Source organism: Eremothecium gossypii, chromosome IV (assembly GCF_000091025.4).
Source record: "Eremothecium gossypii ATCC 10895 chromosome IV, complete sequence".
NCBI lineage: Eukaryota > Fungi > Ascomycota > Saccharomycetes > Saccharomycetales > Saccharomycetaceae > Eremothecium > Eremothecium gossypii.
This window is the reverse complement of record NC_005785.6, coordinates 993,547-1,017,243: the sequence shown is the minus strand read 5'-3', so window position 1 is coordinate 1,017,243 and position 23,697 is coordinate 993,547. Positions and strand designations below refer to the sequence as shown.

Below are 23,697 nucleotides of genomic sequence, written 5' to 3'. Positions count from 1 at the left end.
GTTGTATCATTAACTTTAGTCACGTGCGAATCACATATTGGCACCCACACATCATGTATTTACGGGATTTGTCGGTGACTTTAGGTTCGTCACGTGACTGTGCTGGCTCCGGATATGTATTAGCCATATTTTTGCAAACCCCTCTATCATGCTTCTAAGTGAGAATATTCAGACACCCTTCTAAACGTCTATAATCAGAGTTTTTTAGCTATTCAGGGTTTGCTATAGGATATCCACGCTGATACGGACAGCTCACGATGGAAGAGAAACAAGAGGCTGTGTTCCGGTCGGCTGACATGGCCCTGGTGGAGGTGTTCCTTCCTGTGGAAATTGCTAGAGAGGCGCTTTATGCGTTGGGCGAAGAGGGACTAGTGCAATTTCGCGACTTGAACAGTAAGGTCCGAGGGTTCCAGCGAACTTATGTCTCGGAACTCCGGCGGCTAGACAACGTAGAACGGCAGTACCGGTACTTCCACTCGTTGTTGCAAAAATACGGAGTGCCGCTATACGAGGACGGGCGCTATGAGGGAGGGGAACAGCAGTCTCTGCAGGCACTGTTCAGCGCGAATGTGTCGCCGCGGGGTCCTCCAAGTACTTCTATGATAGACGACCATGTCGAAAATGCCAATTTGTTGGAAGAGCGATTTCAGCAGATGGTTGAGGCCAGCGAGAAGTTGGAAGCTCAGCGTGCAAATCTTGAGGAATACCGTGCGCTCCTTCTTGCAGGTGATCGGTTTTTTGCTGATGTTGAAAACGAAGGCTATGAGCCATTGTTGGTAGATGCAGACGATGGTGCTGGCTTCAGGGGTCCTGAACAGGTCACTCTTTCCAGCTCCGCCTCATACTTTATGGGTGCCATCCCACGGGGGAAGGTGGGCATATTGGAGAGAGTATTGTGGCGGACATTGCGCGGTAATCTCTTCTTCAGACACGTCGAAATGCCTAATCCGTTATATGACGCTAAGCAAAAGGAGTTGGTTGAAAAGGACGCATTTATTGTGTTTGCACACGGGAATATCATCTTGGATCGTATTAAGAAAATTGCTGAATCACTAGATGCCTGCCTCTATGAGGTACACCAATCCCCTGACCTGCGTTCGGGGCAATTGCGTGAGATCAACTCACAGCTTAACGATTTGCATAAGGTATTGGATACTACTCTAGTTACGTTGGAAGCAGGTTTGTACTCTGTTAGCAAGGAGTTGGATGAGTGGAATAGACAGGTCTACAAGGAAAAGGTGATCTACCAAACTCTAAATCTCTTTGGGTACGACTCCAACAGGAAGATGTTGATTGCAGAAGGCTGGGTTCCGCTGGATGAAGTGAGAAGGTTGCAGGCAGAATTGCAAAGGGTTGCTCTTGCAACCGCTATTGACGCTCCGTATATTGTTAATGTTTTGGAAACTAATAGAACACCACCTACTTTTCATCGTACTAATAAGTTTACCAAGGCCTTCCAGGATATATGTGACTGTTATGGTGTTGCTTCATACCAGGAAGTTAACCCTGGCCTAGCGACTATTGTCACATTCCCATTTATGTTTGCAATTATGTTTGGTGATATGGGCCACGGTATTCTAATGACTTTGGCAGCAGCGGTCCTTGTATTCTATGAACAAAGTATTGGAAAGATGCGGCGCGACGAAATATTCGATATGGCATACTCCGGCAGATATATTTTACTAATGATGGGTCTGTTCTCAATTTACACAGGGTTTTTATATAACGACATGTTTTCAAAATCGTTGACCATTTTAAAATCTGGGTGGAAATGGCCTGACTCTTGGAAAGTGGGGGAAACTATACATGCGGAACAGGTAGGTGTTTACCGTATTGGAATTGACCATGCTTGGCACAGTGCTGAAAATTCTTTATTATTCAGCAATTCGTTGAAGATGAAGCTATCTATTATTATGGGCGTGGCCCATATGTTGTACTCCTATACTTTTTCGTTGGCCAATGCACTATATTTCAATGATATGGTCGATATATTATGCAATTTTGTTCCTGGTCTTCTTTTCTTGTGCAGCATCTTCGGGTACTTGGTCATCTGTATAATTTACAAGTGGACTGTTGATTGGATCAAAATAGGGAAGCCGGCGCCAAGTTTGTTGAACACATTGATCAACATGTTTTTATCACCAGGCACTATTGAGGAACAGTTATATCCTGGGCAGGCGACAGTGCAACTTTTCTTATTGTTCGTGGCGCTAATCTGTATTCCTTGGTTACTATTGGCAAAACCGTTGCACTTCAAATTCACACACGACAAGTATGCACACCAACCTTTAGCGAGCTCAGAATACAATATGATGGATGTAAGTATAGAACAGGCTTCCAGTGGAGAAGAAATGATAGAAGTCTATGACGATGATAGTGATGATAATGATCATGGTGAAAACTTAGGTGATGTGGTCATTCATCAAGTCATCCATACAATTGAATGGTGTTTGAACTGTGTGTCACATACTGCATCTTACTTGCGTTTGTGGGCTTTATCTTTGGCGCACGCACAACTATCGACCGTTTTATGGAATATGACTATCAAAATTGCATTTGGAATGAATGGAACTGTCGGCGTCATTATGACAGTTGTACTCTTTGCAATGTGGTTTGTTCTAACATGCGTTATTCTAGTGGTGATGGAAGGTACTTCTGCTATGTTGCACTCCTTGCGTCTACATTGGGTCGAATCTATGTCCAAATTTTTCAAGGGTGAAGGTACTTCATTTGAACCCTTTGTATTTAACTATCTCGGGTTCGAAGAGTCTCACTAAGCTCAACTATGATGCTTGTAAAAATTAAAATATTTTATAAATCTGACTTTGTACTTCTCATAAATTCGGACCTTTACGCACTATGTCCTTGGGCGTGCCCTGATACTTGCTGGGTTAGTGTCATCTATGCCTGACCCACACATAACCAGGAGCATCAATGAATGTATGTATACGTATATGCAGGTACATATATCAATGTATGTATGTATGCACATATATATAGTATTGGTATAATTACTACACAACAACCTGGTTGGTACTACCTCATGAATACATTACACTTCCCGTCTATACTACCCGATAAGAATAACTCTCGTAACAACTTGTCATTTGAAACATCACTGTCGACCGATAGACAGTTAATGAAACCATGGCTTGCCTCAGGCCAAACCTTTAAACATTGTCCTGTGACGAGATCCCAACATCGAATTGATCTATCATCACTACATGAAAATAAGTGCCGGCCCCTCACTTTTATGTCCCGGACCCATGATGTATGACCTTTGAAAACATGTACTTTCTCAAAGTTCGTCTGAAGAAGGTTAGGCTGTGGCGGCCTATGTGGAATAAATTTGGGAAGGGGGATCTTCCAAAGAACTATAAGGTTATCCCTGGAGCACGATATGCAATATTTGAAGCCTAGTGGGCTATAGTCGGGATCGTACTTTCTGTATTCGAGCTCGACTTGATCGTCATCCGCTTCCGTCTTCTGTGCTGTATTCGCACGCATGGGGATGATCAATACACGCTCGATAGGGAATTCATGCATGACGGCCATGGAAAGGCCGTTGCCACTGGGCCAATGGGACAAACGGATAGTGGCATCATTGGAGCCCGTTATTACGTAGTCGCCGTGCAATTCCAAAGTTCGGACCCACTGGTTGTGAGGTTGGAATGATTTGATGCACCAACCGCTCTTCGTGTCCCATACTTTAACAGTGAGATCTCGTGAGCATGTTGCTAAAAGTAAATCGCTTCCAGAACGCAGAAAACATGACTGAGAGACGATATGTTCGTGCGAAGACAATGTGCGAAGTAACTGGAAGGCTGCATTGTCAGTGAAGGACCAGATCTTGCACTGTAAGTCTTTAGAGGTAGTGGATATCAAAAGGCTTCCGTTCTCCGCTTCCATGACAGCAAGCGATGTGACACCTTTCATGTGTGCCTGCGTCGAGTGCAAAGGCATTGACCGATTGAAGAGATCGTACGCCACCACCTTGCCCTGGTCCGTCGCTAAAAATGCGATCGGCAACGAAGGGTGAAGCTTGATATCCGTAACCGATGCGCCTACATCTAATTGGAAGGTTGGATTCGACCGCGGCGTCCACAGCACGTGGCTCACCCCGCGGCCGGCCTTCCCGTAAGCTTCAGTTGGTACCGCCTCCAACTCCTCGGTGAGCTGCTGGCATTTCTGCTCCAGATCAAGGATCTTGCGGTGCAACCGGATAATAGAGTTCCACTTTTTCAGGAGCAAGTCTGGATCGCGGCCGTTGCGCGTGGCGTCGCACTCCTCCGCACTCAACCCGAACAGCTGGCGCAAACCCACCACCAACGATTCCTCCGCCCCACACCGCTGTACGTAATCGCAAATCGACCTATTAAGGTCTGCCCGCTGATGCTGAGGTAGTATATGATGCTGGCTCATCTCACGCCACGTCTTCACGCTAGTTCTGGGCACACTCTCTGCTATCCTCTGCTACCTCGTTACCTTGTGTTGGCTACGAGTTTCAATATGACAAAAACAAATGGGTTGCCATAAAGAGCGGCCCGCGGCCCGCGGCGTCGTCACGTGCGGACGTCTATCACGTGTATCTCACGTGACCAGTATGTAGTGCCTAAATTCCATTTTGGGTTAAATAGGCGCCGCCACGTGTCAACGACGCCATGCCCGCGAGCGCGCTAGTATATGTCGATGCTGTCTGCTGGAAAGGACAGTATATGCGGGATGCAGGCCATAGCATCCCACTGAGGAATGTGTCTTCCACGGCCGTGTTCGGCGGCAGCACTGCGCCACCGACACTCACAGGCAACTTACCCCACGGTGAGCCAACTGGAAGCGCTGTTTTGTGTAGATCTACCCACTGTCTTCCCTGCGCTGATTTCATACGTCCAAATACGGACCGATATTGGTATTCATGTTTCTTTATGGATGGTGCTGCGCGGGCAAGCGCCAAGTGTTGTTGTATGCTTTTCCGAAGAGTTGGGCTTCGTGTACGTCCACCAACCCAAGTCACGTGCCGGTATTGCTCGAGGGCCGCGCCAGCACGCATTTTCTGCGGTGACGCCGTCGCAAACTTGCAATGTATGGCCAAATGCAAGTCGGTCTGGTACGCCATACGTCCGTGTGAAGCAGAGCAAAGCGCGGTAACGAAGACGATGCCGCACACAGTATCCTAGGTCACATGTAGTATCAGTTGCTATCCCACTGCCTTAGATGGTCCAGCTGGCCACGGTCACGCTGGGCAGTAGAAGCCTATGGCCTGTATGCTGCCATAAGTGCTGTGATCTGCTGCTACCACATTCGGCTGCGCCTGAACGACATGTATTGATGTGTTCCTGCGTACGGCAAGTAACCCCTGAGGAGCTCCTACGGTCTCCAGTTGCCCACGTCTGCGCGAGAAGCGATAGGTGGGTAGGACCATCAAGTAGACCCGCCAGGAACATGTAGCTTATTCAGCAATCGGGCGCTCGAGGGGCGTTGAAGTCTACCTGGTGCTGCGACCGACGCGCACTGTACCATCTTCATGAGAAAATCCTTGATGTCGTACGTAAGGCTGCAATTAACCGTAGTCCCGCACGGATGGACTAGCTCGGGCACATAGCGCGGCGTATAGGTGGGGTCGAATGCAATGTGGATATCTGACTTAGTAGTGATCAACTCCCCGACGAGCTCCCCGTGCTAGGGGTTGTATTACTGTACCTATAAGATCACGTGCTTGCTACGCTACATAAAAGCACGTGACGAGCACAAAGCGCCGGAAAACCCGCGGTAGACCCAGGACCATTAGCACATATAAGACCCCTTGGCCAGGGGTTCTATCCGCGTATATAGTGTATAGGTTGGCCGTTGCAAGAGGATCGGTGGCGGACGAGCGAGAACTTCCCCAGCATAAGGTAACCGCTGGATTGGCTACTCTAAATACGTGCACGCAAGAGCACAGCAGGAAGTTTGAACAAAAAGGCGCAAATTGGGCTGTCAGCTGCAAGCGGGCCAGCAAGACTCCGAGACTGAGGAGTACGCAGGATGCCGAGCTTACTAGGATTGAGCTTCAATAAGAAGAAGTCGTCTGAGAGCCTGAAGGGCCTTTCGCCTCTCCACTCGATCAACCGTGAGGAGTCGCATGGGCACGGCGGTGGTGCCGGCTCGCCGGTTCATCACCATCACAACCGGTCGTTCAACGAGTTGACGCGGTTCTTCCGTGCGACAATGCGCAAGAAGACGACGGCCTCGTCCCAAGTACACCAGACACGATCGGCTGAGCACCATCAGTCGCACCTGCAAAATGCCATTCCCCCGAGCTCGGACTCGACTCTCTCGCTAGCAAACAAGACCAGCATTTACCACGATGACTCCATCCTCGCTCAGAAGTATGGTAAGCTTGGGAAGGTGCTAGGGTCGGGAGCCGGCGGTTCGGTCAAGGTGCTCGTGCGGCCATCGGACGGGCGGACATTTGCGGTGAAACAGTTCCGACCGCGTAGGCCCGGAGAATCCGTCAAGGACTATGCTCGAAAGTGCACATCTGAATACATGATAGGTTCAATGTTGCACCACCCAAACGTCATTGAGACCTTGGATGTGTTCTCAAATAGCAAACAGAACCAGTACTACGAGGTGATGGAGTACTGTCCGGTCGATTTCTTCGCTGTGGTTATGTCGGGACAGATGTCGCGAGGCGAAATTAACTGCTGCTTCAAGCAATTAGTAGAAGGGGTGAATTATTTGCACTCAAAGGGCTATGCTCATCGCGATTTGAAGCTCGATAACTGCGTAATGACACGTGATGGGATATTGAAGCTAATTGATTTTGGTTCTGCATTTGTATTCAAGTATACCTACGAGGCCGATGAAAAGATGGCCCATGGTGTGGTGGGAAGCGATCCTTATTTGGCACCAGAAGTGCTGACCTCAACCAAATCGTACAGCGCGCCACTAGTAGACATCTGGTCCATCGGAATCATATATTGCTGCATGATTTTGAAGCGGTTCCCATGGAAGGAGCCTCGCCTTACTGACAACAACTTCAAGGTTTATTGCATGCCTGATGATCAAGAACATGATTATGTGAAGAGCGCCAAGGAGCATGAGGCTTTGATGCAGAAACGACGCGAAGAACGTGAGCGCGAGAAGCACAAGGCAGAGTTGGTCAGCAAGCTACCTACTCCACCGTGTGAGCCTACCAAGAACTCTCCTACAGACCAGCTATCTGGAAAAACAGAAGAGCCATTGGCTGCGAAGTCACCTAGTGCCAGCCAAGACCCACCACCGGAGTTACGCCTGCAGGTCGCGTCTCCCAGTAAGGATACTCATGAGAAGACACATGTGCTTGTAGAGAGCCATGTGCCAAATTCGGCTAATTCTGAGCATTCCGAACACTCTTCAAGCACAGCCCACATGGAAATGAATGTTCCTCCGCCAAAAGCCCCTGCCATCATCAATGAGACTGTATACGCTCAGCCGCAGCCAGTACGCGATATACATATCACGTTACCTGCTGGCCAAGAAGGGGCACAAGCTGAGGGCACTGATTCTTCTATAGAGCAACCGGCTGCAGACAAACATGGTCGCGCTATGGACAATAATCAACGAGCGGAGCATTCAGATGGTGGGCACAGCTCTCACCTTGACGTTCCCCAACCCGGAGCAGTTCCTCCGCCGCATGAGGCACAGCGCACTCAGCAAAACCAAGTACAGGATACAGGAAAGACAGATGCTACACGGACAGGAGAAACTCCGCTCAGGTCGGGGAGCTCGACCCAGATTGCTAATACAGATGCTCCGATAAAGAAACAGAAAAAAGTCATACGCGGCCCGTATATCTTACTCCGCCTATTGCCACATGCCTCAAGACCCATCATGTCCCAGATATTGCAGGTTGACCCGACAAAACGTGCCAGAATGAAAGATATACTCAGTGATGAGTGGTATCAGGGTGTCAATCAGTGTACTATGGATGAAAGGAAAAAGGTCATTCGAGCAGCGGGGCATTCGCATACAATCGTTTCGGAGGAAAACGCTCATATCGAAACTTATAAAGTATGAACCGAGTCAACTGAAAATGAACTATCTATTTTTATAATAATGTATTATGAAACTTTCAGGTCTGGGCCGAGTTCCAATCCAAGTATTGCATCGAGCGACGATATATGCAGTAAAGATGTGACACCTTATGGTCAAGCATAGATATAGAATACACAGTACGATAGTATGTATATTATTTACTCTCAATTTTAGTTTGTAGGCTTAATGCTTGCGTCAGTTGCTGCTCAACCACCGCAGCAACGGAACGGATCTCAGCTGGTCCTGGAAAATTCATCACGCTAATATTATTAGCGCCCCATTTCTCGCTGTACAGTTTATCACCGCCAACAGTGACTGTACCGCTGAATTGCCAGCTCAAGTATGTAAGGAGTCTCTGCAGAAGTAGCATGCGACCGCTATCATCATGAACAAGTGAGTTCAGATTTTCGCCTTTTTCGAACAACTGCCGCTCAAAGATGATATTGACCAGCTCCCGGTCACTTATTGCCAGTGTCTTCTCAGTTTCCAGCAATGAGCGAAGTATCATCCAGTTATCCACAAAAAGGTACTGTTGCCAACGCTGCAGCCTCTCGGCTGGAATGTATACATTTCCAGAGAGGCGGTACACCAGTTGCTGAAAATGGGATATCAGGCCAAACGTTCTCAGGTACTGCAGGAGGGCATCCCGCGGGATACCATATACAGAGCAATACTGTTGGGCCCGAGTGGGCTCCACCGGCACGGCCAACCGTTCTGTCCGCCTGTCTGACACACGCTGGTATGCGTTCGGAAGTAGGCAGTTCCACGGACACAAACCGGGCCACAGGTAGACCAGTCCGACGACCAGCTCCTCAAACACCAGCACCAGCACCCCGAACAATGGCAGCTTCCAGAACTGTTCCCGCCGCCGCCACTCCTGAACCTGCCGTCGCTCATATCCCAGCTGCGGAAGTGAAACAGGAGTGTGCGCCGCCCGCGCCGCCATCTCCATGTATTCGATTGCGCGGAATAGGTCGGTGTCCAGCTTTTCTGGCAGGCGCCGTGTGTCCCAAAATACCCGATAAGTGTTGGAAAACCCGATACGGTAGTTACGTAGCATCGCAGTGCCTAACCTCCACAATTTTACCGCTGGTTTCCTCCATCTGCCGATCTTACTGTCCTGTTCTACTTCCCGCGCTATTTGCTGCCTGGGAAAAATCGTGACCGGCAACGATCTCGTCGAATTGAAGTCTGATGCCGCCTCCGCCTCCGAGCTTGTGATCTTTATCTTGCCAAGTGTGTCGCTTAGCTGCTTCAGCAACGCCTTGTCCTCTCCCGAAAGTGCAAAATGCCTTGCAGACGCCTGACGTATGCAGCCATGACTTGCCCACTTCTGTATGACCGTCCTACTCGAGCTTAGCATATTCGCTCAACCTTATCGGCTACTCTTGCGTGTTGGACTGATTGCCGACTTCGAAGCCATACATGGGAACAAGAAGACGTTTTTTCTCGAGAACCTAGTACATTCAAACGGATCTCAACTACGTCGGTCTCACCAGTTGCGGATGAAAAGACTAGCGAAGTAGAGTATGTAGCCCTTAGTTGCACGTGGCTCCGTAGTGGGATTCTCCATAGCTCTTAGTTCCACGTAACTTTCATCGAAGGGATAAAGTTGGCCCGCGGGGATGGGAAGTAAGGAGCTAAAGCCAAGGCAGCGCCTGAACCCCCACGTCTCGCTGCTCGGGGAACGGCCTTTTCAGTGCCTGCAAGCACTACTACATACGGCGGCAATGGGCGACCACAAGTGGCAGCAAGGATGGGGCTTCTTATGTAAGGTCCATCGTAGTCGGAAAACGCCAGCTAGTTTTCACGGCGCTGGATTCATATATGGAACAACAGTACGTTGCTCCGAGAATGATCTAATCCGGCTGGGCTGGTATATTACAGTTGCGGAAGGCGAATAAAGTCTAGGTGAAATACAGCAGGTCTCTGTCGTCGCCGATACCGTCGGATTGCACTTACAGGAGCACAGGCAAGAAGCCAGACGTAGAGGTCCACAGAAGCATTTTACACACTGCAGTTATGACCAAGGCTGGGAGCAGGCCCCTGTCGTTGTTTGACATACGTCTGAACAGCTGTCAGGATGGGGTGCTCGTCCTGAAAGGATCCGCGGACGAGGCGTCATCTATTCTCCTGTCAGGTACGATCGTGCTGTCCATTCTAGAGCCGCTGCATGTGAAGCAGCTGAGGCTGGGCCTTTATGGCACCCTCCGCATGGACTTCGAGGTGGCCCACGACACCCCGAAGGGGACGGTCATGAAGCCAGTGGGGTACGATCGGAACGTGTATGAGCACATCTGGGACAATATCGACGTAAACAGCCCGCAGGCGAATCAGGAGTTCCCCGGTATGGCGGACAGAAGCCGGTCGTCGCCGAGCCTGCCGAAACAAAGGGGCAAGCTTACTGCATCCAGATCTCTGATGAACATACATACCACCAGTCGGAGCACGCGGGTGCTGGCGGAGGGCAACTACGAATTTCCGTTCAGTGCGGTTCTGCCGCCAACTCTAACAGAGAGTGTCGAGGGCTTGCCGGAGGCTTCGATAACCTACAAGCTAATTGCACGGTTGGAGCGGGGAAAGCTGAATAATGACTATATCTGCCGGAAACATATCAGGGTGGTCCGCACAATGACTCCAACCTCAGTTGAGCTATCGGAGACAGTGGCTGTCGCCAACACATGGCCAGGTAAGCTTGACTATTCCCTTTCAATTCCATCGAGAGCAGTGGCGATCGGCACCAATGTCCCACTAGATATGATCCTTGTCCCCTACGTGAAGGGTCTGAAATTAGGGACAGTTAAAGCGAGCATTGTGGAGAATCTGACGTTCGCTACGCCCTACGGCGGTAGCAAAGCAGAGGAAAGGACAGTCTCCAAAATCAAATTGAGCGACCCCCTCGGACATCTTTCCGGGGAACCGGATTCACATGCCGAGGACCGCTGGGATTTATCCATGACAATAGCTGTTCCTCCCTCTCTTTCTAAGTGTTGCCAAGATTGCACTATCCTAAACAATATCAAGGTGCGGCACAAGGTGAAGCTGGTGATCTCGCTAGTGAATCCGGAGTCGCATATCTCCGAACTGCGGGCGACATTGCCCATTCAGCTCTTCATTTCCCCCTACGTGACCGTTGGAGTGAAGTCAAGTGTTAAACCCTCGATCAACACTGCATCGGAAAACGATGAAGAAGACACGCTCTTTGCTAATGTCAAAGCATCCGAAGACGATCTGGATCCCGTCTCTCAACCGCCACCCGACTATGCTAGCCACATCTACGACCGTCTCTGGAGCGGAATCCCAATCAGGGACACGCCTGTAATATCCCCGGCGCTGACACCGAGCGTTGTGGCAGCACCGTCGCAGTCACTTAATATGGAGGACCTACAAGAGGGGCTAGAACAACTCCAAATGCAACAGGTAAGTGGGTGCTGCTCGCCTGGTTGCGGTTCGGTGACTGCCCAGTTGCATGAGGCACCCAAGCCACTCGCCGCGCTAGGCAGCGATCACGACCCGGGTGTCCAGCGGGTCCAGAATGGCATGGCTTCTCCGGACATGGCTAGCTCTCCTCGCGTGCATCACATATCCGCCGTCACCTCAAGCGAGGATGTCGGTGCCGTGCCCTCGAGCGCCTGGGAACTGAACTCGATGAGCAAGGTGCCGTCCTACAAGAAGCTCGTCTGGTCCGAATTAAGCGGCAGCGAGCTTCCTCCTGCGTACTTCAACGTCCAAGATGTGTTAAAAACGTCCGACCTGAGGCGCCCGGCCCATCATATACATTCGTCTTCTACAAAGGTGACCACTGGACACCATACAAAAAGCAAGCCCTTGTATCTGAGATCGATCTCTTCGTCGATTCTGCACCACAAATCGCATACGAGCTCTCACAGCCGGCCCAATTCAATACAAGCTGCAGAGCCGCACCACCGTCCGCAGTTGAAGAAGGGGAAGAGTGTCTCGACTATATTGGACTATTTCTCTGGTGACCATAAGAAATGACCATATGGTGGTGGATCTATCCAGTATACCATTTTAAAACATGTATCTAGGAATTCCAAAAGTCGCCCTGATGAAGGATCGTCTGAAGCACCGTAGTGGGCGCTAGCCACTTACGCTAGGCGGCTTCATCTCGATGTTACATGCATGCGGTGCCTTTGTATATCGTTTCTTTTTAGAGCTCAAGCACTGAAAATTTTCCATTATGTCGATGAGATGAGCCAGCAAGCTAAGACACCACGGAGCTGCGACTGGTCCCTCTCGAAGCTAGGATGCTGACAACCGATGAGATAAAGGAGAGGTGTAAGCTGGTGCTCAGCGATAGCAAGAAGAAGAATTACAATGTGGTAGTGAAGCTGCTACAGGCTTTCGGCGAGCCAGTAATCGATGCCGAGGGCGAGGTGGAGCACGAGCCGGAACTACGGTACCTGGCACTGTCGCTAGCACATGTCTTTGTGAAGCTCTTTGAGCGTGGCCACCTGGTATCTGTTTCCGGGAAGGGTAAGGAGCATGAATTTGCAGATTGGTGCCGCAAGCTGTACACTTCATTCAAGAACAAACTTCTACAGTGCATTGCCGTACCAATCGAGAGCTCGCTAGGCCTGGACTGTATTGATGCATACATGCGCATGCTGGAGCAGGAAGCAGAACACTTTGCTTCGCAGCCTGGCGCGCCATTTTTCCCGAACAAGACGCTGAAGAAACTGGTACAGGCGCTGTTCGAGAGCACGCACGACGCAGACGTCGACGCCAGCACCGGGCAATCGACCAACGCGCTGTGGCTGCACTTTGTCGACACATATTATAAGCGTTACGTCGACGTGCAGTTCTACACGCAGGCAGAGCTTGCCGGCGGGCTGCCGGACTCCCCGTCCGTGGCCGCCAAGTGGCTCGCTCTGTGCAACCATGACAACCACTACGACAGCGAAGATGCTGATCTGGAGATCTTTGTTCCAAACCCACCCGGCGCCATGGAGAATGAAGCCCGCTTCAAGAGCAATTTCGAAAGCAACTGGTTGCATGTGCTGAGTCTGGCCAGCCTGACGGACGCGCAGTACAAGACGATCTTCCTCATCCTGCACAAGCGTATTACGCCGCATTTCCAGCAGCCAACAAGGCTGATGGACTTCCTGACGGATTCGTACGACAACGGGCACGGCGTAATCCCGCTCCTGGCTCTGAACGGCCTGTTCGATCTCATGCGCCGCCACAACCTGGAATATCCCAACTTCTACACAAAGTTGTACCAACTGGTAACGCCAGACATGATGCATACAAAATACAGGTCCCGCTTTATGCGCCTCATCGACTTGTTCCTGTCGTCGACGCACCTCCCCGCAAACCTCGTCGCCTCCTTCATCAAGCGGCTGGCGCGCCTGTCGCTCGACGCTCCGCCGGCCGCCATTGTCTCGGTCATCCCCTTCGTGTACAACTTGATCAAGCGCCATCCCAGCTGCATGATTATGCTGCACGACCCGGCCTTCATCGCCGACCCCTTTGCTACCCAGGAGCAGCGTGAGCGCCTGGATAGTGCCAAGCGGGACTACGTCGACCCATTCGACAGCACAGAGCAGAACCCGGAAGCCACGAGAGCCATCGACTCGTCGCTCTGGGAGCTCGAGACACTGATGTCCCACTACCACCCCAACGTGTCGACGCTGGCCAAGATCTTCTCCCAGCCCTTCCAAAAGCTCTCCTACAACATGGAGGACTTTTTGGATTGGTCCTACGACTCGCTCCTAGCTGCCGAGAGCACCAGAAAGATGAAGGTACTTCCATCCCTGGAATTCGACCGATTCGATACGCTATTTGGCGGCTATATAGAGAATATCGAGTGGTAATAGCTATGTTATGTGTATTCTTGGGTTTCATTAGGTTATATATGAACACTATTTCTGCATTTGTTACCCTGCCCTTCCGGTACGCCTCAGCCAGAGCGAATGACGGTGTTGATCAGAGCGTAGACTAAGCCTACAGCTATTGGTAGCGGAAGGTCTGCAGACTTGTCGGAAGTTTTAGAGATCATGCTATCAAGTGCAGAGAACACGGATAGAGCCTACTCTGCAGGTTCGGCCTCGCTGAGCGCGGCGCAGAAGTCGAAGAAGCCGCCAAATACCGCCTTCCGGCAGCAGAGGCTGAAGGCCTGGCAGCCCATCCTGTCGCCGCAGAGCATCCTCCCACTGCTAATATTGCTGAGCGGGGCGTTTGCGCCAATCGGGATTGCGCTGATCATCAGTGCAAACAACGTGCAGAACCTGGTGATCGACTACAGCCAGTGCGGCAAGCACGCCACGTCCGAATACACGCCCATCCCCGAGAACCTGGTGAGCTACCACTTCCGGACGTCCATGTCCGAACAGCCTAAGTGGCGGCTGCATTCCAAGAATGAGTGCGAGCTAGAATTTGAGATCCCCAACGACATATCGAGCTCGGTGTACATATACTACAAGCTGACGAACTTCTACCAGAACCACCGCAAGTACGTGCAGTCCTTCGACCTCGACCAGCTTAAGGGCAAGGCTGTTGCACCAGACAAGCTGTCCGACACGTGCCACCCGCTCTCGACTAAGGACGGCAAGGCTGTCTATCCCTGCGGCCTGATCGCCAACTCAATGTTCAACGACACCTTCACGCCGGTCCTCCGGGGTGTCAACGGCGTCCCCGACTACGAGCTCAGCAACAGGAACATCGCCTGGCACACAGACCGCAACAGGTACAAGAAGACCAGCTACAACCCCGCAGACATCGTGCCGCCCCCCGCCTGGCACGACCGTTTCCCCGATGGCTACAACGACACCAACCTGCCTGACATCTCTACGTGGGAGGAGTTCCAGGTGTGGATGCGCACTGCAGGCCTGCCGCGCTTCTACAAGCTCGCTCTCAAGAACGAGCGCAAGCACCTCCTCCACGGCACCTACCGCATCCGCATAGGACTCAACTATCCGGTCGAGATCTTCGGAGGCACCAAATCCTTTGTCCTGACCACCAACAGTATTATTGGGGCCCGCAATATGTCGCTCGGTGTGGCCTACCTGGTCGTCGCCGGCATCGCGCTTCTCTTTGGCATTGTCTTTCTTGCGAAGCTCATCATTCAACCCCGCAAGCTTGGCGACCACACCTATCTCAACTTTGAGCCGCACAGAGAGCCCTCCACTGGCGTCCCACTTGCTCCACAGCTACGTGAGATGCTATGATACGCCCCGAAATATAATACATAGTTTGTCAATGCATCCCTTCGTTTACTACTGACGCTGACGCCGAACTTTGTAATTCTGGGTTAATACGGTAGATTATATAAGCACCGGCAGTTTATATGGGAAAATTTTGAGACCAAGACAGTATTACTACAACGCTCACCTGGACCAGACAATAAGTCACATAAACCATAAAGACCTTTCGCTGCGCTACGAGCATGTCGAGAGCCAAGAGACTCATGAAGGAGATCCAGTCGGTAAAGGATGACCCCGACGCCAACATCTCCCTTGCCTTTGTGAGCGAGTCCGACATCCATCATTTGAAAGGCACGTTCCTAGGCCCTCCGGGAACGCCCTACCACGGGGGCACGTTCATTGTGGACATCCAGGTGCCACTGGAGTACCCGTTCAAGCCGCCTAAAATGCAGTTCGACACAAAGGTTTACCACCCGAACATCTCGTCGGTGACCGGCGCTATCTGCCTCGACATCCTCAAGAATTCCTGGTCGCCGGTGCTCACGTTGAAGACGTCGTTGATTTCGCTCCAGGCCTTGCTCCAGTCGCCGGAGCCCAACGACCCACAAGACGCCGAGGTTGCCAAGCACTACCTCAGCGACCGAGCGTCCTTCGACAGGACCGCGGCGCTCTGGACTAAGACGTACGCCTCAGGGCAGACGGGCAATGACGAGGAGGCACAGCTTTACGGTATCGACAAGGGCCTTGTGGACACGCTTGTGGCCCAGGGCTTCGAGCGCGAGAAAGTCGTGCAGGCGCTACGCAGGCTTGGCATCAAGACCATGGACAAGGGCGATAATGAGAAAGCCAACATAATTTTGGAGGAGCTCTTGAAGTGAAAGCGGTCCCAGACGCCGTGCTTGATGCCGGTCACTGTGCTAAGCGTTGTGGGTAGGCGTGCGCTGCCAGCGAATACCTGTTAAAGGGCATAACTATAGTTTTCCAATGTGCCTGGTTCCGGCACGTGATCACAGGGGTGCTGTGGTTTTCTCCATGCGTCTTCCATTGGGATTACCAACTCATCTCTACTATATATCTATATGTATTAGTCGCCGAGGCATCATCTAATTGTATATGTGCATTAATACCTACGGTGAGCTTTGATATGTTGCAGCAACCCACGATCAGCAGGTTCTTCAAGTCGTCGTCGACGCGAAAGAAGAGCGAGCAGCGTACGGCCAAGGAGGAGGCAGAGCTTATGCAGCTACTAGAGTCTGACGGTGAGAACAATTCGGCAACGGTGCCCAGCGACAGAAAGCCTGAAGCCGCGCCAATGCATGTGGGACTGGGCAACAAGGCTGCGGCCGGTGGGGCAGTCCCAGGACAGGTGAAGAGCGCGACTCGGGGCTTTGAGGACTTCCGCTTTAATAGACGGCGTGAGGCGTGCGGCAAGGAGCAGGAGGTGGGCTTTGCAGAGCGTCTGCAGCGTATCATGGAGCGCCGGGAGGGCGGCTGCGTGGAGGAGGACGAAACGGAGCTTGACAACGAGGCGCCCAGAAGCAAACGGGCAAAGCCCAACCGTCTAACAGAGTTGGACCAGCAATTCAAAGATCTGAAGCTGCAGCATATGGACAAAGTTTTGGCTGTGCGTGTGGGGTACAAGTACAAGTTTTTTGCGGAGGATGCAGTGATGGTGAGCCGTGTGCTGCAGATCAAGCTGGTGCCCGGCAAGCTTACGGTACACGAGACAGACCCCGCTGATCACAAGCACAAGAAGTTTGCGTACTGCACCATCCCAGACACCCGTCTCGAAGTCCACTTGCAGCGCTTGATGCACCACAATCTGAAAGTGGGGGTCGTGGAGCAGACAGAGACATCCGCAGTGAAAAAGAACAGTGGGACCTCAAGCTCTGTTTTCTCGAGGGAAGTAACCAATATATTCACGAGGGCTACCTATGGCATCAATGAGACGTTCGGAACCAAAGATCGTCGGGTCCTGGGTGATAGCGCTTCTGTGTGGGGTCTTGTGTGCAAGCGACAACCTTCATACACGCGATACTTCCTGGTTAGTGTTAATCTCAACAGCGGTGAAGTTATCTTCGATGACTTCAAAGAGGAGCGTTTTCTGACGGAGGCTTTGGAGACGCGAATAAAATACACAAACCCGAGTGAAGTTGTGGTCGGAGATGGCCTTGGCTCAGAAATCGAAAAGGTGTTTCATACTTCAGATTCCGATATCACTCTAAATAGGATCGAGCTCGTCGGGTTGTATGAAGAAATCTTCAGTGAGCCGCACCCAGCCTTTAAGGGCAACGTTCCTCTGCAAACAGCGCTCATGCTGGTGCATGGCTACCTAACAAACTTCAAAAATGAGAGTTTACTCTTCTTCAAGGAAAACTTTAAACCATTCTGCTCGAAGACGCACATGATTCTTCCTTCTAGCGCTATTGAAAGCTTAGATATTTTTGAGAACAGTACAGATAGGAGCAGTAAAGGCTCCCTGTTATGGGTATTAGATCATACTAGAACAAACTACGGGTTAAGGAACTTGAAGAACTGGATTGCAAAGCCTTTAATAAATATTGATCAGATACAACAGAGATTGGACGCAGTTCAGTGCATTTCAACCGAAGTTGGTAATATCTTCATTGAGTCGTTAAATAATATGTTGCGTGATGGCCAGGACTTGGAGAGGATTTTGAATAGAATCGCGTACGGTAAGACTTCCAGAAGAGAAGTTTATTTGTTTTTACGAGAACTTACCCAACTGGCAACACTCTTTTCCTCTCACCACAGGTATATCGAAACAAATGTCCTATCCGCAAATGGCAAGATAAGGATGCAATCTTCACTGCTGGCAAACATTTTTACTGACCTTGATGAGTACTGGAAACAGTTTCCTATTCCCAATTTTTTGGCCATGATCAACATCGATGCGGCGTTAGATAAGAATCCAGATAGACCCTACGTTGAATATTTTAACCTTACAAAATACGATAGAGCAGAACCTCTAATTTCCAAACAGCAGGATATTGAAGCTGTCATAGGGGAACTTAGGGATGAACTAAAGAACATCAGAGTAATATTGAAACGACCCATGCTCAATTACAAGGATGAGATTGACTTTTTGGTTGAGATTAGGAATACACAGGTGAGTAGCGTTCCTGTTGATTGGGTAAAAGTGGCAAGCACTAAGGCAGTAAGCAGGTTCCAGACTCCTGGGACCGCTAAACTGGTTGCTAAGCTGCAATATCATAAGGAGTTATTGCAGGATTTAGCTCTGCAGGAATATGAATCGTTCATCAAGAGGATCACAGGGGAGTATACCTCTTTACGGAAAGCAATTCTGCATTTATCCACATATGATTGTATCCTGTCATTGGCTGCCACGTCCTGCAATGTAGATTATGTTCGGCCGAAATTTAATACAGCCCCACAATGTATCAACGTCATTAATGGAAGAAATCCCATCATCGAATCGTTAGATGTCCGTTATATGCCTAATGACGTAAATCTCAATCGCGAGGGAAAGAAGATCATGATAATCACCGGTCCAAATATGGGTGGTAAATCGTCATATATACGGCAAGTGGCCTTATTGGTAATCATGGCACAAATTGGATGCTATGTCCCTGCCCAGGAGGCCGAATTTTCAATTTTTGACCAGATATTCACTAGAATTGGCGCATACGATAATCTGTTGCGTAACGATTCGACCTTTAAAATTGAAATGACAGAAATGGTCCAAATTCTTAGATCCAGTACGGAAAATTCTCTGCTACTGTTGGATGAAGTTGGCAGGGGTACAGGTACACATGATGGGATAAGTATTTCATATGCGCTCTTGCGTTACTTTATTGAGCTGCACAATGCATGTCCATTGATACTATTTATTACCCACTATGCTTCATTGGGCTCCATCAGGTCGCCCATCTTGGGTAACTACCATATGTCCTATATCGAAGAGAAGCGGCCTGGTGAAAACTGGCCTAGCGTGGTGTTTCTTTACAAACTAAAGGAAGGCAGAGCACATAACTCATATGGACTCAACGTGGCTAAACTAGCGGATATTCAAACAGGAATTATCAACCGGGCATACAAAATTTCAACTATGTTGAAACAGGAAATGGAATCAAATAGTTCCATAGCAGCAATATGCACAATTAAACATGCGCTTGCTGGGAATTCCGCCGCTAGTCTCAAATCTGCGATCGAAACTTTAATCGAATCCGCTGATCATGAACAATTCGTGTTAAATATGTAACAAATAATATGTACAAACATGTTTTTCAAATAATGGCGAAGAGCTACTTCTGCCAGTTAGAATAGAAATAAATGAAATTTATATCGGCTTTTATCGAAACTTGGATTGTTGGCCAATTTTTGAAGAAATGATTGAGGCGTTAATGATAACCTTCGGATAACTCATGTCATCTTTTGAAGAAGCTTCTATGACTATTACTTCTGGACCTATTTTGATTAGGTGCGTATGTGATTTTTCCATAGGAATTGTTATCCCCATAGATCAGTGAATTGTTGTCCTGTTTCATGAGACTCATTGAGTTGAAGTCATGGAACGGATCATCATCAGATACCGCATCGTCGTGTTCGACCTTTTCTTCGAACATTATACGTTCCTGTTCTTCAACAGAGTCGATTGAAGCCGCGACTTTGAATTTATGAGTACTATCCCCGGATGGGCCGAATTTCTCGGCCTTTTTAACATCCTTTTTATGTGATAACTTTGCAAAGTCGTACCCATCTTCCGTCAATACCGGGATTAAAGGAGGTTCCTGGTTCCTCAATAACGCCCACTGAACGGTCTTAAAGAAAGGATGCTTTTTTATCTCACTGGCGCCAAACTTTGAGCCAAGTCGCTTACTCTCTTTCTTGACCAATAACTTTTTAATCAAGTCCTTGCAAGTGCGAGATATATCGTTATTGTTTGGGAAATAAACGTCATTCTTCAAAATATTGGAGAACGTTTGATTTGTGTTGTCGCCCTTGAAAGGAGTGAACCCAAAGAGCATTTCGTAAGTAAGTATACCCAATGTCCACCAATCCACGGATGCTGTATGGCCATTTCCCCTGATGACCTCAGGTGCAATGTACTCTTCCGTTCCAACAAAAGAATTAGTCCTGAAGCCATCAGAACAAACTTTTGTGTCGACAAGCGAAGACTGGGCATTTCCCTTAACCTGAGGATTTCTGGTTCCTTTTGCCTGTACTGACAGGTCAAAATCAGAAAGCATAACGTGACCAGATTGATGAAGTAGAATATTCTCAGGTTTGAGATCACGATATATAAAACCCATCAAATGTAAATATTCCAAAGCCGCAGTCACTTCGCTCGCGTAGAATCTTGCATCATCCTCAGAAATGCACTTTGTCTTCCTGGTTTGTAGTGCCCTGAAGAATTCTCCACCCATACAGTACTCCATGCATAGATATAGGTAATCCTCGGTCTGGAATGAATGATAAAGTGTGACAATGAATGGATGGTTACTGGTGGCCAATATTTCTTGCTCAGCAAGTATTCTTTTGATTTTTTTTCTTTTGATCATCTCTGCCTTTCCAAATATCTTCAATGCGTACAATCTATCGGACTTCTTCTCTCTAACCAAATAAACCTTACCAACATCACCCTGACCAAGTAGTCGAATCTTTTCAAAAGACTGAGGGCCTACAACAGCTTCCCGGAATTTATTTCCGAAGGATTTGGCCCTTAGCCGCTGTGATCTTTTGGGTGGTAGTTCTAGATGCTCTGGGCTTCCTCCTTCAAGCCGTGCAGTAGCAGATGCTTCGGCACACATATTCGAAGAGGAGGACGAGCGACATGATACGGGAACTGGTAGGGTCTGGTGAGCCATCAAGGATGCACCAGCATCTGTAGCTTGTTGGTTATTACGAGTTTGGCCCTCTTGCTTGTTAAGACTAGTTGGCTGTGAAGCGACGCGCCTTAAAACGGGTGACTTCAATGGAGTTTCCTCGCGAGACTCAGAGGCGGTCAAGGGCGTAACAGGACATCCGATAGCCTGCAATAAGATATCTGGTGACTTCTTCGTATGTTGGAAAGAACATACTTCCTCATTTTCTTCTATATCATTCAACGATGCTGCACTGGCGTTACTGGAGCAGTTTGTATAAGACAACGTAGTCTGTGAAGTCTGTGCAGTGTTCGGTGTCGTGAGGAACGTTGAGTTATCATATGATCTCTGTGAGCCATCATGAGCAGGCTCTGCGTGGGGTGGCAAGCCTTGGTATGCGAAATAAGGGTTTAAGCCACGAACAGTATTGGACCTGTTGCCACGTGCCTTGGACGTGATTCCCCCGCCAGCCGAATGGCTCGAAGGCATTAAGGGGGATTGAAGACGTCCAGGGGCGATATCAATGGCCTCGTGTGTGCCAGCAGCCTGCCCGGTCGGTGGTTGTGGATCTCTACTCACAGTGAAAGTCGGAGTCGATGGCGACCGGACCCGCATACCGCCATCCGGTGTGTGGCGTGCCGTCCCCTCCGCTTTGCCTTCTGGCGACACCTGCTGCACATCGTTCGGCTCCTGCTGGGACAGCTCCCGCGATGCCTTAAACATGCTCCGCAGTCGTGATGCAAACTTGTTGTTTTCCTTCAGTATTACCGGTAGCGCGCCTGTTCCTCGAAGCTGCCCCGCCTCTGGCCTTTTCTCCCCTCCCGGCCCAAGTTGCCGTCCATTGCTTGCGCGCTGACCCTCCTGGTCCACTTCCGCATCCCCAGCATCCACATGCGACTCTACTGAGCCGTTCATAGAGTTATTTCTTTTTAAAGACCTTGGAATAAACTTGGATAACGAAATGCTCCTCTGTCTATCCTGTTCGGGGGAATGTACTTCGAGCGAGCCCTCGCCTGGAGTTGTTTGCCACTGTAGCGGCTTTTGGGTGTTGGTAGTTTCCATCATGCGACCATCTAGAGCTACTGGCCTTGGGTTCGAATATTGGTGATCGTTGATGGTCTTGCTGCAACGGTAAAGGACAACTTCCGCAATATTACCTTTCATGGGGAGGCGAGGCGTTCGCATAGTCACGTGATTGTTAAGCACGTGATAAGTTAGATTATGAGCTATATGCAGTGGATAGAGCTATCTGCGCAATAGAACCGGCCATTCTAATCTAGGTAATCTGCGCGTCACAATGTATATCGATAGTTTACAGTTATTTTCTTGTATGTACGGCGCCGATAGCGCCAGGATAACGCGGAGCAGCTTCCGCATAACCCGTGCCTAAGCGAGATGCGGTGGTAACAGGAGGTTGGGGATGCTGTTCTTGATGTAGTATGTGTGGCCACAGTTGCGGCACTGCATTTCCCCTTCGATGATGCTCGTCTGAAGTAGTAGCACATGTATATCACGTAGAATGGCAGCATCGTCCTCCGAAAGCTCCGCCGCAGTGGCAGGAAAGCTGGGCCGCTGAGCAGGAATCGAGCTGTTGCCGAGGTCTGCGGCAACCATGACTATCGCATCCCACTGCACGCGGTCAAGAATGCGCAACAGGAAGTCTGGGTTGAATTCGATGGAACTGTCCTGCTGCAGCTGGCACTTGTCACCGATGTAGCGCAGCGGAAAGTTGTCGTTGCTGCCGTCGCACGCGGGCACGGAGCACTTGAGAAAGTTGGTCGTTAGGAACTTCATGCTAGGTGACGCTGCGCTTGCTGGAAGCTGACCAAGTGCTCATCGCAGCTGGGAAAATTTTTGACAGCGCGGCAGCCCCGCAACACAAAGCCCGCGCAGATGCAGTTGTGAGACCCGCGCCTAGTACAAACATCCGCTGAACCAGCGGCATTGCGCCTTGGTCCTGCCGCTCGGTCACGTGATGCTACGTACACGTGGCCTCGTTCAGGGCGCAACGGTGCGGCTGGCACTAGCACCCATTTTGCGCCGGACAAGCCGGCCGCGCCGCACAGCAGCGCATCGCTAGCATGGGTGCGCCTTGTGCAGATGACAATTGTAGAGCACGTGGACGCTTAGGTCAGCAACGGCGCCCTGGGCGCTTCCAGCTGGCCGCCAATATAGAATACAGCTTTGCACGTTACTCAGGCGGCCATCATTGTCCGCGGCTTGAGTCTTGGACCTAGGGGGCCGCTCTCTTGAACTTCGTAGCTCAACTGGCTACGCAGCAGCAGGCATACGTCATAGAGCACAACATCCTTTCGTGGCCTCTAGTATTAACAGAAACCAAGTGATGTAATGCAATACAGCACCACAGTAGTGTCAGAGCAGCATCGAGTCGTGCGGACTGCTCCTTGCGAGAGTCAGTAGGATTCTTTGCCATACTTAATCACGTGGCCTCACGGTTCAGCACACCCGGACACCTCCCTACGGCGCCGCTGACCTTACTCCAACTGCGAATCCGTTCTGCAACCAGCTATGTTTATTGCACACCTCCATAAGAGCTCCCAGTGGTGCCGACGAACAATTTCACAGTCCGATCTGTAGTTGTATTGCAGCAACGTACTGAATATCTTCAC

At 50.0% G+C, this 23,697-nt stretch overlaps 11 protein-coding genes across 11 annotated transcripts; 7 read left to right on the top strand and 4 right to left on the bottom strand.

Moving 5' to 3' along the window:
• Positions 1 to 257: 257 nt before the first annotated feature.
• On the top strand, positions 258 to 2,777 carry VPH1 (H(+)-transporting V0 sector ATPase subunit a; the record flags this gene model as incomplete). Its single annotated transcript, NM_209626.2, has 1 exon — positions 258 to 2,777. One exon carries the CDS (start codon positions 258 to 260, stop codon positions 2,775 to 2,777), a length of 2,520 nt encoding a protein of 839 aa, NP_984273.2.
• A 259-nt stretch (positions 2,778 to 3,036) lies between these two features.
• On the bottom strand, positions 3,037 to 4,422 carry PAC1 (Pac1p; the record flags this gene model as incomplete). The annotated part of the gene is made up of 1 exon (NM_209625.2): positions 3,037 to 4,422. One exon carries the CDS (start codon positions 4,420 to 4,422, stop codon positions 3,037 to 3,039), a length of 1,386 nt encoding a protein of 461 aa, NP_984272.1.
• A 1,599-nt stretch (positions 4,423 to 6,021) lies between these two features.
• HRK1 (putative serine/threonine protein kinase HRK1) lies at positions 6,022 to 8,037 on the top strand (the record flags this gene model as incomplete). The annotated part of the gene is made up of 1 exon (NM_209624.1): positions 6,022 to 8,037. The coding sequence occupies one exon, from the start codon at positions 6,022 to 6,024 to the stop codon at positions 8,035 to 8,037; it is 2,016 nt and encodes a 671-aa protein (NP_984271.1).
• A 172-nt stretch (positions 8,038 to 8,209) lies between these two features.
• Positions 8,210 to 9,418, bottom strand: PNT1 (Pnt1p; the record flags this gene model as incomplete). Its single annotated transcript, NM_209623.1, has 1 exon — positions 8,210 to 9,418. The coding sequence occupies one exon, from the start codon at positions 9,416 to 9,418 to the stop codon at positions 8,210 to 8,212; it is 1,209 nt and encodes a 402-aa protein (NP_984270.1).
• A 659-nt stretch (positions 9,419 to 10,077) lies between these two features.
• Positions 10,078 to 12,054, top strand: AGOS_ADR172C (arrestin family protein; the record flags this gene model as incomplete). Its single annotated transcript, NM_209622.1, has 1 exon — positions 10,078 to 12,054. One exon carries the CDS (start codon positions 10,078 to 10,080, stop codon positions 12,052 to 12,054), a length of 1,977 nt encoding a protein of 658 aa, NP_984269.1.
• Positions 12,055 to 12,323: 269 nt separating this feature from the next.
• Positions 12,324 to 13,892, top strand: NOC4 (ribosome biosynthesis protein NOC4; the record flags this gene model as incomplete). Its single annotated transcript, NM_209621.2, has 1 exon — positions 12,324 to 13,892. One exon carries the CDS (start codon positions 12,324 to 12,326, stop codon positions 13,890 to 13,892), a length of 1,569 nt encoding a protein of 522 aa, NP_984268.2.
• A 183-nt stretch (positions 13,893 to 14,075) lies between these two features.
• Positions 14,076 to 15,245, top strand: AGOS_ADR170C (CDC50/LEM3 family protein; the record flags this gene model as incomplete). Its single annotated transcript, NM_209620.1, has 1 exon — positions 14,076 to 15,245. One exon carries the CDS (start codon positions 14,076 to 14,078, stop codon positions 15,243 to 15,245), a length of 1,170 nt encoding a protein of 389 aa, NP_984267.1.
• Positions 15,246 to 15,463: 218 nt separating this feature from the next.
• UBC1 (E2 ubiquitin-conjugating protein UBC1) lies at positions 15,464 to 16,099 on the top strand (the record flags this gene model as incomplete). The annotated part of the gene is made up of 1 exon (NM_209619.1): positions 15,464 to 16,099. One exon carries the CDS (start codon positions 15,464 to 15,466, stop codon positions 16,097 to 16,099), a length of 636 nt encoding a protein of 211 aa, NP_984266.1.
• A 266-nt stretch (positions 16,100 to 16,365) lies between these two features.
• MSH3 (mismatch repair protein MSH3) lies at positions 16,366 to 19,464 on the top strand (the record flags this gene model as incomplete). Its single annotated transcript, NM_209618.1, has 1 exon — positions 16,366 to 19,464. One exon carries the CDS (start codon positions 16,366 to 16,368, stop codon positions 19,462 to 19,464), a length of 3,099 nt encoding a protein of 1,032 aa, NP_984265.1.
• A 166-nt stretch (positions 19,465 to 19,630) lies between these two features.
• On the bottom strand, positions 19,631 to 22,252 carry FPK1 (serine/threonine protein kinase FPK1; the record flags this gene model as incomplete). Its single annotated transcript, NM_209617.2, has 1 exon — positions 19,631 to 22,252. One exon carries the CDS (start codon positions 22,250 to 22,252, stop codon positions 19,631 to 19,633), a length of 2,622 nt encoding a protein of 873 aa, NP_984264.2.
• Positions 22,253 to 22,453: 201 nt separating this feature from the next.
• On the bottom strand, positions 22,454 to 22,861 carry TRM112 (RNA methylation protein TRM112; the record flags this gene model as incomplete). The annotated part of the gene is made up of 1 exon (NM_209616.1): positions 22,454 to 22,861. One exon carries the CDS (start codon positions 22,859 to 22,861, stop codon positions 22,454 to 22,456), a length of 408 nt encoding a protein of 135 aa, NP_984263.1.
• Positions 22,862 to 23,697: the final 836 nt, after the last annotated feature.